The sequence below is a fragment of the Sinohyriopsis cumingii genome, chromosome 19 (genome assembly GCF_028554795.1).
Source record: "Sinohyriopsis cumingii isolate HCF-2022 chromosome 19, ASM2855479v2, whole genome shotgun sequence".
Classification (NCBI taxonomy): domain Eukaryota; kingdom Metazoa; phylum Mollusca; class Bivalvia; order Unionida; family Unionidae; genus Sinohyriopsis; species Sinohyriopsis cumingii.
Window position 1 is genome coordinate 35557868 of NC_142979.1, and position 16864 is coordinate 35574731.

A 16864-nucleotide genomic window follows, 5' to 3' on the forward strand; every position below is an offset into this window, starting at 1 on the left:
GACTGCCCAAATTCTCTATAGAAAACAGTTATACACTAATGTGAGACGCTAAACAGACTTCCGTATGAGGGTCACATAATCATGTTTCTAGAACAAGATAGAAGCTTTTTACATTCCTAACAGCATGTATGGCTTTGACTAAAACCAATGATTTTTAATCTGGGAAAGAATAAAAAAAAATAAAAATGTTGCTTACTTCCACTCTTACTTATTCTGAATCAAGGTCAGGAACTAGGTCATTATTAGATTCAAAGTTTCTATCATTACTGTTTACGAAAATCAGGTCAAACTGAACTGTACACACATGCAAACTGAGGTTTCATTGCTTCGCATGATGTACTGCGTATTGGAGGTTGAGTGAAATAAAGCTATTCTCATTTGTCAGTTTCAATGTTTACTTGCAAGATCTAAATTAGTGTGAGGAATTCTGTGAATCTTGGAGTCAATATACTTCAGTTTTCGACGTGGTTGCAATTGAGATGCATCAACAATACGTTACTGAGGTTGTCAGTATATTCAACAATACTGTCAGTAATAAATTACCCAATTGGTTTTAGGTAGCTGCTGTCGTAGAAGGGCATATTCTGCATCACTAGATTTTCCGATACGTATCAGGTAGATACATGGATTGCATTTAGGTAAATTAAATAGGAACAGTAAAAATAAATATATCTGGGTAAGGTTTTCGCTATTCCTTGAGACATATTCATTTTCGGGTTAATAGTAAGATCCATATAGGTGGTAGAGGTTTCCGTGAAATGCTTTGACTCATATATCTGTTGACTAGAAGATAGTAAACTTTCCATTCCACATATGTTTAGTTTAGACATGAAAACATAATTCTCATTTAAATTACCATTCATAATAATGCAAATGACATTTTTTCCTTAGACATTTCGATTGAATATATTCGATGAGACCCTATATTTAATTGCCGATGGAATGTATCGATTAATACTGATGTAGACTTGCAAATATATATATTTATACCAATTCTAAGCTGTTGATGTTTGTATCGTTTGTTCTAAGCGAATGTACGGTTTCATTTACACACACAGTTTCTTCTCTCCCATGAGTATGTCATTATCATCTGCATGCTTCCTAGTATCCTTTCAGCCGAATATCATAATTACGTAAGTTGTCACTTGGTCAAGACCTAGTGAACTTGAATACATTTAACTCTGCAAACAGTATCTCTGTCTTTTCAACAATATTTTGAAAGTTAAGAAAACAATAGGTATATTTCTCTCAAACTTGAGTACTTCCGAATTACGGCTGTTCTCTGATATTGATACATGAGACAAATGCTGTTTGGGTTGATTAGTTCACAATCATCTGTCCGTAATAGTAATTATATAAAAATATAAAACCATTTTTGAGAATTTCCTTTCGAATAAAATATATAATATTGTGCACAGTAGAGCGAACAGAGATACATTGGATTATGGACGTCGAAAGCACACTTGAGTTTCGACTCATTAGTACTGAGCTATGCAACGGAAATATCAAAACAAATAAGTTTTATAAATTCAACAATTTATTTCACTAGAATACAAATTGAAATTTTAAAAGGAACTTACAGTATTGTAAATTAAATTCCAAATAATCGTACATGTTCCATAACATGTCTACAAATATAGAATATTCCGCATGAATTCCAGTAGCCTTAAACATGCTGATGTACCATTAATCTTGAATGAATTTATATGGAAATAGTCTTGATGTACCACAATGATATAATCCAGAATGTCTTTAAATGAATCCTCATTTATCCAAAATTAGAGTTTAGGTCCAAAAAATAAATGTTCACTTTATAGTTTCAATAAATAATTTAAATAAATGACTACTCTAAAAAATTATAAATGAACTCAATTAAGAGTGATTCCATGGACTGCTAATAAAACAGGAATGATTAAATTTATTTACCACAACCTTATATAAAAACCCATGACGAAAAATGACCATGATTTGGATCACAATTTCGCCTCCTGAACATTCTACGTTTGCAAATAAGACAAGATATCACTAAACATTTCAGTTATTACTTACAAACATGGCAAACGTCATCTAGACAAAAACAAATTAGATCCTAACTACGGACAGAGGCCAAGCACTCAATATAAATTAAATATAAATAACACATGAAATCATGGAATATACGTATAGGTGTATTATATGTAATTGAGAACAGCACTAACATAAATTTGATTTTAAACATTTTACACTCAGCTATGGAGATGGAAAATATTAAACGAGCATATGCATAAAGTGAAAACATAAATCACTTGATTGATTGAATAAGAACATTACTATTCATTACATTCATATTAATTTAAAATAAGAAATGAATTGTCACCATTAAGAACTTGTGCCAGTGTATTTGTTGCTTTGGAGTCCAAATCAAAACAATCATCAGTTTTATCATGTTTGAATTTATAAAACTCAAGAAGAAATACATAACTTGGGAAAAAACGTACACCAAATACCGTTGCATTTTCGGTCCTCATGTGACACATGCCGAGGTCAAACCATCCTATACATGTAAATTCGTTTCTAATATTGGCACCAGAAGCCATACCGGTTGTTGTCCTTTACTACAATTTACACAGTAAACATACAAAGCAAACTTAAACTGCATCAATGTACTCCTTCGTTATACAACTGCATAATCTAAAGAATGTTCTACCGTTCCTATTCTACTTCAATAACATTACCGGTCTGATACTGTATTATTGACAAATAAATTCGTTCTGGGAGCTAAATTCAATACGGAGAGGAGATAGCTTAATCTTTGGCTGCTTACGATTTAAACATAAATATCAAAGCGCTAATCTGTTATCGTACAGAATTTGTTTAGATTGTCGTATTTGAGTTGGGATGCTTTTTGATATATGATTGTCCGTGGGAAGAATACATTATTGATATATGTGTGTTATCTTTGTAAAGATATTTTACCGACTGCTTAATTTATAAGATATCATTTCTGGCAGGAATCAGGTTCCAAAATGAAATTCAGGAAAGAAAATGCTGTCATTTTATAGAGCATATGTAGCTTATATTTATGTTAAAGTTCTTTCAGGGTTTTATAACCCGTCTCTTAAATTACCAAAAATTTGTTTACAATTACTAGTGTGCCCATGTAAATATTCTTGCAGCCTCATTCTTTACTTCGTCTGGACTATTCTTTTCTCCCTATTAGAACTGATACATACAATCTCTGCATACTCCAGAAATGATCTTGTGTATACTTTTCAGGGATTTTCATTGATAGTAGATCCATCTTACATTTTCAATTTCGTTAAGTTTTCAGTCGTATTCAAACTACATAAACATTATTCGTATGTACTTAGACCGGCGACTACTGTCTAAGAAAACTTAACCGAGATGTGTATGTAAACATGCTTTATTAAGTTAATTATTATCAGTTAGAAAAGAAAGCTGATGAGGTAGACTCGTCTTCCTCTATATTTTTATTGTTTCCATTTTATTACTGTTCAAGTCAATGAGCCATGTTTCGGACGAGGAAACAATAAGATAGCAGTTGGAAATCACGCAGTTCATGAAACATTAGGGACCTAGGTTTACATCCAACGATACCTAATACATCCATTCTTTTAACCTGATCAGATCTTTCTCACAAGGATGAAACTACTCTGATATATTATAGTGCAGTATAAAAATATACATAAAAGAGTAAAAGTCTATCTTGAAGTGGAAAATGCAGATATATTTATGCTTAATATAATATTTACAATAAAACAAGGTTCTTATCAAACGTTTAATAAAGGATAATGAAATAATGAGATACCATTAATAGATGAAACTGGGGAATTCTTTTATGGGCAATCTTATGTATGTTTATTTGTTGAAATTTAGAATATAGACCGTTCTTTATTGTCTCTTCAATGGCACCTATAGGAACCTTTCAGTCATATGAAAGAATGCATGAAAAGCAATATCGACCACACACACACACACACACACACACACACACACACGCACACACACACACGGGCGCATATATATACATGAAGGCCGAAACATTGTGTAGGATAAATTGCATGTCTTCATAATCCAACACTAATCAGCAACTAACAGCCTTGAGACTCAGCCTAGAGAAAGTCAAATCGATTAATACATACATATATAATAAAAAAATCAACGATTTGTGATTTAATTACAATCATTAGCATGAAATACTTGATCTGGAAATATATTCTTGAACAAGGTTGAAACTTACATATTACTGCCACTTGTATGGTATCTGGCTATGCCAGGACACAACACTTTTGCGTTCTGCCGTCATGCGACAAATGGAATCTCTATCAGCTGAGGCCTGAAGCTGAATCTTTATAAGGCATCCTAGTGTCGTTGTCATTTATGTCCATTGAAACGGCTTGACCTAATGATATTGTCATGAAAAAGATTTGTTCGGTAACGATCTACAAACAATTTTGCAGTTAAACAGACATCGTGATTTTGTTATAACCATCTGGTTCCTTTGAATTTCCGAACCTGTAATCAATTAATGCAAACTAAGTCGTAGGATGTCAATGACGCTTACTTATACTTACTACTCTGTCGCACACGTCTTCAATTAATACATACATTAATGGCACTGAGCCACTGAACTTTGAAATTAACGCCTTAAGAGGAAATACTATACAAACTATTCCATGATCTATCTATCTATCTATAATATATATATATATATATATATATATATATATATATATATATATATATATATATATATATATATATACATAAGTAGTTCGGAAATTAATTTAGACTTATCCTCCTTGCACGTGTCTTGCATTTGAGCAGAATTTATGTCAAGATGCGTACTTGTTGTAGGCAATTGTCGTCTTGAATTCTTTTCGTGTATTTTTATCAATCGCCTCCACCCCCAATTCCGTGCCTCCGTATATCATTGTCACTTCAATTTTTCTGCTGTATCCACCAGTCGTGTTGGGCATTTCAACGATTAGGGTTCCCAGTTTTGTGCATCCTTCGTCAGTGACATAGATCGGATTTTGTGATTCAGACTGATATATCTCAATTTTAGCATTGGTTTGATGTTCTTGATGTGGATGGGCTATCATTGCTGGCTGTTCCACATTCAGTGACACTATCTGATCTCTTTTTACATGAACGTCGAATATATCGCTACACCAATACGTGCCATCTGCCCTTCGTGTCTTTTTGTTCTCATCGTGCTTTGAAGGATCGAACGGATTCAGTACACATACACCGTACGTAAATCGACAGATCCTGCTCTTGAAGATGTCAGGATTATGACCATACAGAACGGCTCCTCTCAAAACGGCGTAAAAAGGATTTGTCGGTACAAATATACGCCTTCCTGACAAACCTTCCTGGATCTTTTCACGCACGATTGGTGCCTCCGCAAAACCTCCCACCAACACAATTTTCCTGATATCTTGCACTGATGTCTCACGAAATACCGCCTGAAGATGTTTGACTATCAAGACCATCGTCTCGCCAAATAATTCTTTGGCAATAACTTCTGGTTTGAAGAACAAGCCCGTCCTTTGCTTGTCAAAGTATTTAGAATACTTGGTTGGGTTAACTTTGATGTGATCTTTAACTTCATCCCAGATGTCGTCCGGTAGGGGAAGTTTGATCCATTCTTCACCTCGTGGTGTTTCCACCTGTATATTAACTTTCTGTTGCTCGAATTCTTGCTCCATTTTCAAGAGATCAGCTCGTTTGCAGTTTTCAAAAACTGAATTCCCATCTTCCGTTTGAAAGACATCTCTGATCAATTGGGAAAAGGAGTCATTTATTCTCTGCCCACCCCACGGTCCGCCATTTGCTCTCTTAATCTGCTTCAGACAACCATTATCAATAACTTCAACCGCAGTTATATCAACTGTGCCACCTTCAATAGAAGAGAATATGTCATAAGTTATAGTCTTCTTTTCTTACATACGATAGTAGTAAGGTGGGATACCCTGGCGACAAGGGGACTTTAATGTTAAAATAGGGGGGTTGTACCCTGGCGACAATGGGGAATGGGGACTGTTGGAAAGAATATCGTCCAATATTTCACATCAGTGCATTGGAATCTGGCATAAGCCTTTACCCAGCCTTCCCACGATGAGTCATATTTAGTTTAATGTGGGTTATAAAATAACACTTTAATATGCTATGATTTTCGTATGCTTTTACTTATTACTGAGAACATTTTTCTGTTTCATGTATCACTAGAAGTAGCACTCGAATTTTTTGATAGTGTTTACATTTACCAACCTCCCAAATCTACAACCATGAATTTGTCTCCTACATCCCCCAGAGAATCCATACTGGCCTTCTCTTGTGGAGAGAGGTACATACAGTGAACGGCTGCAGCTTCTGGTTCTAGTGCCAAGATCAGCCGGTCGTCTGGGATTCCGGCCTGCAGGTAAGAATAAAAACAAGTAATGCTAGTTCCAGACCGAAAATTGTATTCTTGCTACTAATATCAAAATAAATCATGTGTAATTAAAAATCAATTTTACACACACACACACACACACACACACAGAGTGCTATGCATATTTAATTTATATTGTGTAATCACAAACACACACACACACAGACATCTGAGTTCAAGACCTGACATTATGTACAAGTTAGTGGGTTTTAACGTTTAAAATTTATAACGTTTTAGTTCAAGTGAAATATGTATATAAAGGGTTCGGTTAATTATTATTCATTCCTGTTTAATATTAGTCTTTGGGAATATATGAACGAGTTTATAGTTGGGTTCATATATTGCTGAAATGAATTATTTGAATGATTCTTTGGAATATCTAAGTGCTCACTGACATTGGATTAACACCTTATTTGAAATTATTGTGAATTGATTCAAATTTATTCTGGATTGCATCATTTGTTTATCAGGACATTCTAGACTACTGGAATTCTGTCGGAACATTCTATGCTTTTGGACTTGTGATGGGACATCGTGGGTTATTTTGGATTTAATTCACAACACTGTAAGTATCTCTTAAATTTTCGTTTGGTATTCTAGGGAAATAAACTATTTTCACAGTACGTGTTTGTTTTGCTTTGCTCGCTTACATAGTTTAAAAGTCGTAAGAATATATATATATATATATATATATATATATATATATATATGTGTGTGTGTGTGTGTGTGTGTGTGTGTGTGTGTGTGTGTGAAAATATAACATTACCCATCATGCCACACGATGACTGTGTGTCTACAAAAAATTGTATCTGTAGCAATTAAACTGAGTACATTGAACGCTAGAACAAATAAACAAACAACCTTACATTTCAGACATGGAAATTAATCTTTAATAAAGAAATTTGACCAGACGTATTCCGCGTCTCTCTGAAATGATTTCCCCTTACCTCCCTGACAATAATGATAAACTAGCTGTGATGCATTACTGAATCGGACTTGCATTTCTTTCAGATAGGGTCAAATAGTTTACATAATGACCATAATGTAATTTTCTGTATTAGATTCTACCACTTTCTTAAGTTGGATATATTTATGTGAAGGTTAGGTGAATTGTCGAAAACGGGGTGGCGGCGAGCGTGTTGTGCCAAAGAATGGGTTTATTCTTCGAAAACGTCGATTCTGGAGTACGTGTGGTATTTAATAAAAAGAATATTATCTTTTTCCTACGTTAATATCGGATATATTTCATCTCATGGTACCAAAACCGATATATTTTAACTCGTGCCTTCTCTACTTCTTAAAATATCACGTTTTGGTACCACGCGATAAAATATATTCGGTATTAACGTGGAAACAATATCACACACACACACACACACACACACACACACACACTTAAACAATATAGCATTTCAAATGTGACCTTTGTATATAGCCCATAGCCCAAGTAGCTTCTTTGAAAACGAGATTTTTGCATGATAAAATAGAAATCAAAGTGGCAGTTGATCGAAAGGAAAATGGACTAAATCTTCCATTTCTCAAATTTGATTCAGAGAAAGAATCTCTCAGATAACTGGGTGTTAAGGCCGACGGGACAGATACATAAATGTTGAAACTATTGAATATGTAAATTATTACATATTTATGAGGACAGTCTTTGCTTACTGTTTTAGTTCAATCGTTTTGTAGAGTTGATGAACATTACTGGATATTTCACCTGTGTGATCTGGGAATGAATACCATTGTTTGTGTAATTGTCATTTTTTGACAGTGGAATGGAAACTATTCCTCTAGTATGAATACTTTTACATACCTAATATTTGAGTGATTATAAGCTCACATTCTGTAAAACTTAATCAACCGTCAATTTTTTAATTTTCATTTTTTGTAATTTGTATGTTGGTTTGTTTGTTTATATTGTTGCTGGCCTTGGGTTTGCACTCACAATCATACACTAGTCAGATAATGAAATAAACTATTGAAATATTGTAACTAATTTCAGTATCTATATACAGCAAGAACACCCATATATTATACACTGAATGTCTTGTATGACTGTCATTACACGGCTCCTCATTCAAACAATATTCAAGAGCATAGAGCTTAAAACTAACCCTTTGATACATTGATCGACCTTTCGAGCTAAGCCCTTGATACATTCATTGATCTATCGAGCTAACCCATTGATCAACCTTTCGTATCTGATCACTGCTCAATGACAATAAAAAATTAATATGAACAATCGAAAGAAGCCAAGGTTGTAATATGCCCCACGAGGTGATTAAAGCGAGATTCTCCACCTTGATATTCACACAAGGGCGTCCATGAAAAGCTGTTATTAAACTGATATATTACACGATATATCTTTAAATAACTTTGAAAATCTTAATTTTTTTAACACAACTTTACATTTTATTTGAGGTGTAAGGCTTGCTTCGAGAACAAGGACAGTTGTTTCTACTCAGCGTGATAATTGCAACCAACAAGTTGACTTGAAACACAATAAAGTATTTTAGCAATAACCTGGATGACTTTTCAGAGTTAGTTCGCAAATACAGGTGAAAAAACTCACTTTGACTGCTGATATTCTCATCGCGTTCTTTGCGTCATCATTCCAGATCGCAGGGATGGTTAGCACCCATCTAATATTTTCTTCTGGTATCGTCAGATTTCTAGAGTCTTTAAACTTTTTAAAGCAATCCTCCTTGAGACCTTCAATAAACTTTGACATGACGAATGTAATAGGTTCATGCCTTCCAAAGTAATCCTCTGCACTTCCCTTTTTGCCTTCGTCATCTTTGAAAGTCTGCAAAAATCAAAGTTATAGACATATCAAAGAACAAGTTAAACACCATGAGAAATTATAGCATGAGGTCGTAGCTCCTTGTCTCCTTTCTTTAATGCTTTGATATCTTGATCGATCTGGTCCCTCTATCCCCCAGCTCGCCTAATCAAATTACATTAGACTTCGACTTCCAAACATCAAATTTTTACGTTTCTTCTGCTGATATATTTAATTCTTATTTCTACATTGTCCATTTTCGTTGGTCAATTTCCGTAATGTCTTTCTTGAGGAGGGTAAATGCTCATCCTGTTTTATCACTGAAGCACATATTTGCGTATGAAATCGAAATCGAATCTATATTTTCACCAATTTGTCCAAGTCAGTTGTTTATGTTCGACGGACCAACAGAAAAGAGAATGGTTATTACTTAGTAGCCTCTTCTTTTGTTACTAAACGATCTTAGTTGCTGTCGCTATGTTGTTGCGGATGCTGATTTAGGCTTGAATGCATGCAAACACACACGTTTCCCACGTCGTCCTAGGAAAAATATACGTTCTATTTTAGTTTTTGTCTTTGTAACAAACAAATTTGTTTTACATGCATATGACCGATACAGTTAGCATAGGATACTGTAGCCAACATTGTTTTAGAGACTATGCCTAATTGTGCGGTGTACGCTCGAAAGTAGGATAAACGTTGTGTTAACATGAAGTCTGGGTCATATCTCTGTCACAATCCAGAATACAAAAATGCACAGGCCTTCTCCATAAACATATATTATGTAAACAGCAAACATAGATAACAGAATTCGGCATATTTAAAATTGATGTCAATGTGCATCATCCTTTGTTAAAGGAGTAACCGAGCCCCTCCCCATTAGACACAGATAAAGGATTAACTGATCCCCTCCCCACTAGACACAGTTAAAGAAGTAACCGAGGCCCTCCACATTAGATACAGTTAAAGGAATAACCGATCCCTTCCCAATTAGACACAGTTAAAAGGGTAACCGAGGCCCTTCCGATTAGACACAGTTTGTAACCGAGCCCCTCCCCATTAGACACAGTTAAAGGCGTAACCGAGCCCATCCCCATTAGACATAGTTAAAGGATTACCCTAGTCTCTTCCCTTAGACGTTGTGTTCTCAAGGGAATCTAGTGAAACTCCCGTTGGTGACTTAGTGTTACTTTTCGGGTATTTGTCTTATTATTTCATTTGTGACTGAATTTGAAGACACATTATTACTGACCTCGTCATATAGGATCATCTTGAAGTTCTTGAAGAAAAAGTAGTCACGTGCTTTGTTTTCGTCATGAAGTTTAAAGAACTTCATTTCTGCATTGTCTCCAATAGCAACACGCTCTTTGCCAATAACCTTGATAAGGACGCAAGTGGTCGTTTTGCTGGTGGTGTTGTTGGTAGTGCCCCATCTGTTATTCATCCAGATCTCATTGGGGTTAGTTTCAAAATTACCCCGAAACTGGCATGCATAACCCGAGTAGGTGCTACCTATGTCAAGGGCTATAACTACGTCCGGCTTCATCGTGAATTGAGTTGTAGGATTAACGGATCACTTCCAATGCAAGTATGGACTACATCTATGTCAATTACAAATGCAAGCTGCAACCTGCAAAATATACAATATTAAATTGGATTTATTTCCCTAAACCAGTCTTGTTCCATCATATCACGTAATTGTCGTGAAAGATATGTCCAGACATGATCATTTGATTATTATTATTATTATTATTATTATTATTAAGCCTTTTGTAAGCCTACCAATTAGCAGTAAAAATTAGATTTCAAATCAGAAATTTCTATAGAAATCGGCGCTATATATTTTGTGTGAGACATTTGGGGGGTGGGGGAGGCGAGTGATCTAAGGAGCTCGCTTTTACAGATTACTGACATCTCACCTCTGTCCGCGTTAGTTGGAATCTCGGGTTCGGCCAACGTGGGTATGCAAAAGGGCTTTCCTGTGTTCTTCCTGCACTAATTATACTGGTCACCATGTATAGCCTATTATGTGTTGAAAAATGGCGATAAACCCATAACAACAACATGTATTCTATTGCGATGTTATGTAAAACGTAAAACTTAACGTTCTTGGAATGTTTATTTTCAGCACTTTTTTCCTCAGTCTTTTAAACCTGTTTATGTCGAGTACACTATCAAGTCATTTGTATCATCCAAAATACGTTTTGAGTATTCCACGAAGTACTTTCTTTCTAATATACAATCTGCGAAATCACTTTAGTCAATGACTGTTTAACTCCTTTCCAATGACCCAAACTGCAGGCATTATCATTCATTTATTACCATGTCATACATGAAGAAATAAAAATAAAGAATTTAAAATCCAGGAACATTGTCTGATAACAATGATTTATATGCTATTCATTCACATAAGCATTCAAAATATTCAGAGGAAAAATGTTTTCTCTTTAAAATCAAGGACACGATTATCACTCTAAAAGTTAAATATATTAGTAAAACAACTGATGTCGGCTAAAATAGACATACAGAACAAAAGTCACTTAATTATTTTTCTATTAAGTTTTAAAATTAGCGCCAAAATTTCAAGATTCCAACAATACTCATTTGAAGCAATGGAAATTAAATTTTTGTACAGAAACATTTCTCAATGAAACCGTGCAGTGTGAGTGATACATTAAGTTAAGGAACGTGACAGTTCTAGAGACATGTTTTAGTAATATGATTTTTCGTAGTGCGTCCTACTACACTGAAATCAATGATTAGTCTTAACTGCTGCTATATCGTCGTTTCATCGGGCCCTGCTGTTTATCTTGGATTCGCTAGACGATATATGTTTTCATACAGAAAGACACAAGATCCCATGTTACCCAGAGTTATTAAACTCCAAAATGACATAATGACTATCAGCTAGAACATCATCTCATGTGGCTTGTACTTAAACGGGTCAAAGTTTATTGTCAACATGGGGTCCTCCTAAATACTTATTCTTTTTATAAGTTTCTTGAATAATTAGACCTGTGTTATTCATTGGGTATGGTGCAACTGTCACATACACGTCATTGTCTGTGCTTGCTCATGTTATTCTGCCATCGATAAGCATCCTTGATTATAATCCAATATACACTGGCTATCGTGTAGTTGTAACAAATACAAGTATGAACATTTCTTTGACTGAACATATTTGGTGTCAGATCTCAACTCATTGGTGCATGACGTAATAATCGTTTAGTAGTAATATTAATACCCCTCTCACCTTTGTCGACCTTTCGAGGTTATTACACGGGGTGTTATATTGAAATTTTATACTTTATTTAGTAAAGTATAGTTGCCAAGATGGCAGAATTTGTAATACGGCGTAGGTTAGTAGCTACAGTATGACAGTTCCAAGACCAATGACATTCGCGCTTTGATGTTCTCTAATCCCTATATAAGAAAATTAGAAACGCAGAACTGAAAATCACTGGGCTAGTACTACCTGTAGTATTTTGAAAATTAATAATAGTTACTAAGCAACACTGAAAAATAATTTGAGGCCATATGATATTTTTTTTAGGTCAATGACCCCTAACAATTGTGGTCTCGGTGGCAGAAATATCAGATATAGATACTTATTGTTAAACCCATGTACATTTTTGTCCGTGCCAAATTTCCATAGACACCTCTAATCCACAGACCCTATTTAACATAGGATTCACGTTTGGGTCTTAATGCCACCCCATCCCACATACACACACACACACACACTTTCGCGAAAGGTCTCTCTCGAATTCGCGTTATCGAGACTCGAGGTCGAGTAAAGCTTTCACATTATGGCCACAATGGATCTCCATGCACGCTATGGAAACGCTCGTTACAATGCAAATGCTTTGATTGTTTGGCTATCAAATTTAACGTGTCAACACATTAAAATGGTTTTTGACCAGCCATTTTGGATACCGAATACAATAATTTTTTTAAAAAAAAACCCTCAGTAAAACATCATATTAACAGGGATGAGTCTTATTTTAGATAGGCGATTCTGGTTAGATCTATCAACACTGTTGAAAATTAGACCCCAGAAAGGTCCATATCAGTATATAATATTATCCCCAGGTTGTTAAATGAATTGATTGCCTAACTGTTTTTCTCCATTAGATAAATCACGGTTCTGAGTACGAATTTTCTCCATTAGATAAATCACGGTTCTGAGTACGAATTTTCTCCATTAGATGAATCACGGTTCTGAGTAAAAAATTTCTCCATTAGATGAATCACGGTTCTCAGTACGAATTTTCTCCATTAGATAAATCACGGTTCTGAGTAAAAAATTCCTCCATTAGATGAATCACGGTTCTGAGTACGAATTTTCTCCATTAGATAAATCACGGTTCTGAGTACAAATTTTCTCCATTAGATAAATCACGGTTCTGAGTACAAATTTGATTTCTATCAGATGCAGTATTAGACTATTTTCGACCTTTAACAAATAAAGAAAATTTAACCCTTCTTGATGACACAGTAAACTCTCGTTATACATCAGATAATATGATCCACACCCAGTTCGCAGATCACAGTGACTGTTGAGGACATATGTTAAGTGGGGTTTTTAAATCAGAAAGTGAAGGTTTACTTTTAAATATAATTCAGAAATGAGCTAAATTATGTTCCACAGACAAAGAAAACGTCATCAGTGTTAGATACATCCATTTATCCCGAATATATTCATCCATAATAACAATGTACTTATTTTGCACTGGATTCAGTACACTGTAAAGTGTACTCTGCGAATTGCACTACACGTATTTGCTTCTACGTAACTGAGTTCATAACTAGTTTCAATTACACGAATTGTCCATCAGTTAATATTAAATTATTTGAAACATTCTTCACATTAAGAATCCATTTAATGTGACCAAAATAAAACACTTTCCGCAAGAACCGTTACTCTTTATTTACTGTTCAGAGTGTATTCATTGCCGGAATCTTGTTCTTAAATTCACACCCGCATTGAGTACTGTCATGCGAAGGCTAAAGATTTAATTCCAGGTTAGTCCAATGTATTACATTAAAGGAATTGCACCATATTCTTTATTAAACCGTCATTTATTTCAAGACGTTTCCTTTGTAATTCTAAAAAGCGACTAAATTTACATTTGTTTTACAACAGGGGTTATATAAAAAATAAACAATATTTTTTTCTACTGTTAAATATTGTGTTCCCACCAGAAGTAGATGGGGCTAGTAGGCTTGTGCCATTTTAGCCCGGTCTAGCACATAACATTCAACAGTGCAAACACTGCAGCCTATATAACTACGGCATGTAATACTAAATGCTCCACATAAAATTACTTAATACATATTGTATAATGTAGTTTCAGCGGCATGTGTTCAAAATGGACCAATTAAGTCAGCGCTGGTTCTCCATACTTGACTTTGGCTTTCATATTTTTAACTTTTAAACCGGGAAGTAAATTCTCTCTATTATAACAAAATTCACGGCACAAACTGTGCATACATACACACGTACCCATATATATATATATATATATATATATATATATATATATATATATATATATATATATATATATGAGTCACCAAACTGTATAACTGACGCGCGCGGTGGTGGACGTCTTCCATGGGTAAAAAGTTCATTGACGGCTAAAAATCAAAGTAATGACAAGGGTGGATACTACATCAATAACTCAATAGGTAGACATGGGATACAGAATTAATAGGCAAACTGGTAAAAATGAAAATCTTACGACACTTACCTTTTGTTACTTTTCAATGGATATTTTCTATATGAGCTTGATCAACAACCAGGGAAGTAAATTATCATAATAGTAAACAAATGTCACACGACGACGTGTGCAACAATAACTCAATACCGTATCGGATCCCTTGACACATTGACAATCTAACTATATTGCGTGCTATCCACCACCGCTCTTCTTTATTTTCCATCGTGATACCGGTCTATAGCTTTTTCTCTCACTCATCATCCATGCTTTAAACTGTTGATACCTCTCCATTATTTGCTATTCCGTGTAAAACATTTTTTCTTAACTTTTGATTTTAAACTTGGTAACATGATTACTCTCATATGATTTCGTTTAGTGTTAATGTTTTCAGAATTGTCCACTGTGTCCCTGACGATGAATTTGCATAAAGCACGGACCATTATCAGTTCTCATGCCATTTTCAAATTATTTCAGCATAATATTATGTATAGGTTATCAACCGAGTACTTAAACATATTGGTCTGAGGTATTGTGGGGCAGGATGGCCAAGCTTGAGAGGACATTCCTTCGCCACATGAACGAAGGAAACATTTTTAATATTCAGTGAGAAACCTTTTTCATTATATACTTTAAAACAAACATCTTTATCAGTATGTTATATTATAGGAATAAAACAATGAAAACAAAAGAATATATTTCGTTCAATTAATGGATGGAACCTGAACACCGCGCAGTCATACGCGCTACTTTAAGGCAATGGAGGCACGTCCATATATAGTGTATGATACTGAAAGAAATTAACTTTGTTCAAGAAGATAGAATGTTGTGTATCACGCCCGCCCTCCCCCCCCCCCAAAAAAATGCAACGAAATAATCAATGGTAATTGATGACACCAGTATGATACGATGAGCCAGAAAAATTCAGCTTGATGGTACTGGGATTATCTCGGTGCTGCTAATATTGTGGCAGTTAAATTTGAGTGTGCAGTGAGCATCATGATAGTTGCCAATATACTGTGTGGTCCTTCCATTTTAAATAATATTTCAAACAAAGGATATAAATTCATTTTGGAGTCGCATTTTTCAGCTAATGAAAGATCACCGAGAAATGTCGCTTTTTGACGATGTCTAGTTGACTGTCAGTTTTCTAGAACGTTTCTACAACTTCGCCACCTCTGCCCACCAACCTATCCACGTTGTTTGCTTAACAGTAAGCAATCAACGTGGGACCTTTGTTCATCCACGATCCATCAAGCCAATATAATATGTAGCATCAATTGTGATTGGTTTGATTATTTCAACTAGCCTTGTTCCTTCAGCTAATGTTTGCCAACAGGAGAAACTGTCACATGTTCAGCAATTCCCTTTTTTCAAAATATTATTCGGGAAGAGTGCTACAACATTATAGGTATGAACTGTGTCAAGCTAAAGAAGAGAAATATCTCTTCCATATGTGGGATTGTTGACAAAAGACTAAACTTCATGAGTCTTGTTTAATGGAGGGTTCACCCCGAGGGATGGTAATCTAAACTGTGATTACTTAATCAGATAATGAGTTGAAGACACATGAAGGTTTGTGTGCCCTTTTACCTAGAGCAATCAACCAACACTCAAATTCAGAATTATATGTAGATAATTCAGTCACCCTGCTGCAGGTACGCTGAAAGTCAATCTTTTGACTGTGTTTATCAATACAAAATGTATAAGTTCCATTATTATTTTCAAGTTAGACATGTTTAACAATAGTGAAAACTTTTGCGACCGATCACGTTGGAAAAAAAGTTTTCAGTGGTTTCCGCTCATTAAATTTAGTTGCTCCCGAGCAACTGTGTGCACATATGTTTGTGCATATGTGCCATGTGAAACCAAAACAGGACACTAACATTACGCCGTCGGTTCGTATTAGGCACCAACTGAGAC

General features: G+C 35.0%; 1 protein-coding gene across 1 annotated transcript; it reads right to left on the reverse strand.

Annotated features, from left to right (window-relative positions):
- Positions 1-1519: 1519 nt before the first annotated feature.
- Positions 1520-15091, reverse strand: LOC149775439 (heat shock 70 kDa protein 12A-like). The gene is made up of 5 exons (XM_089943617.1): positions 14975-15091; positions 10474-10851; positions 9012-9245; positions 6277-6421; positions 1520-5905 (listed from the first exon to the last, which is right to left on the reverse strand). The coding sequence occupies exons 2-5, from the start codon at positions 10765-10767 to the stop codon at positions 4836-4838; spliced, it is 1743 nt and encodes a 580-aa protein (XP_089799743.1). The 5' UTR covers positions 10768-10851; positions 14975-15091; the 3' UTR covers positions 1520-4835.
- Positions 15092-16864: the final 1773 nt, after the last annotated feature.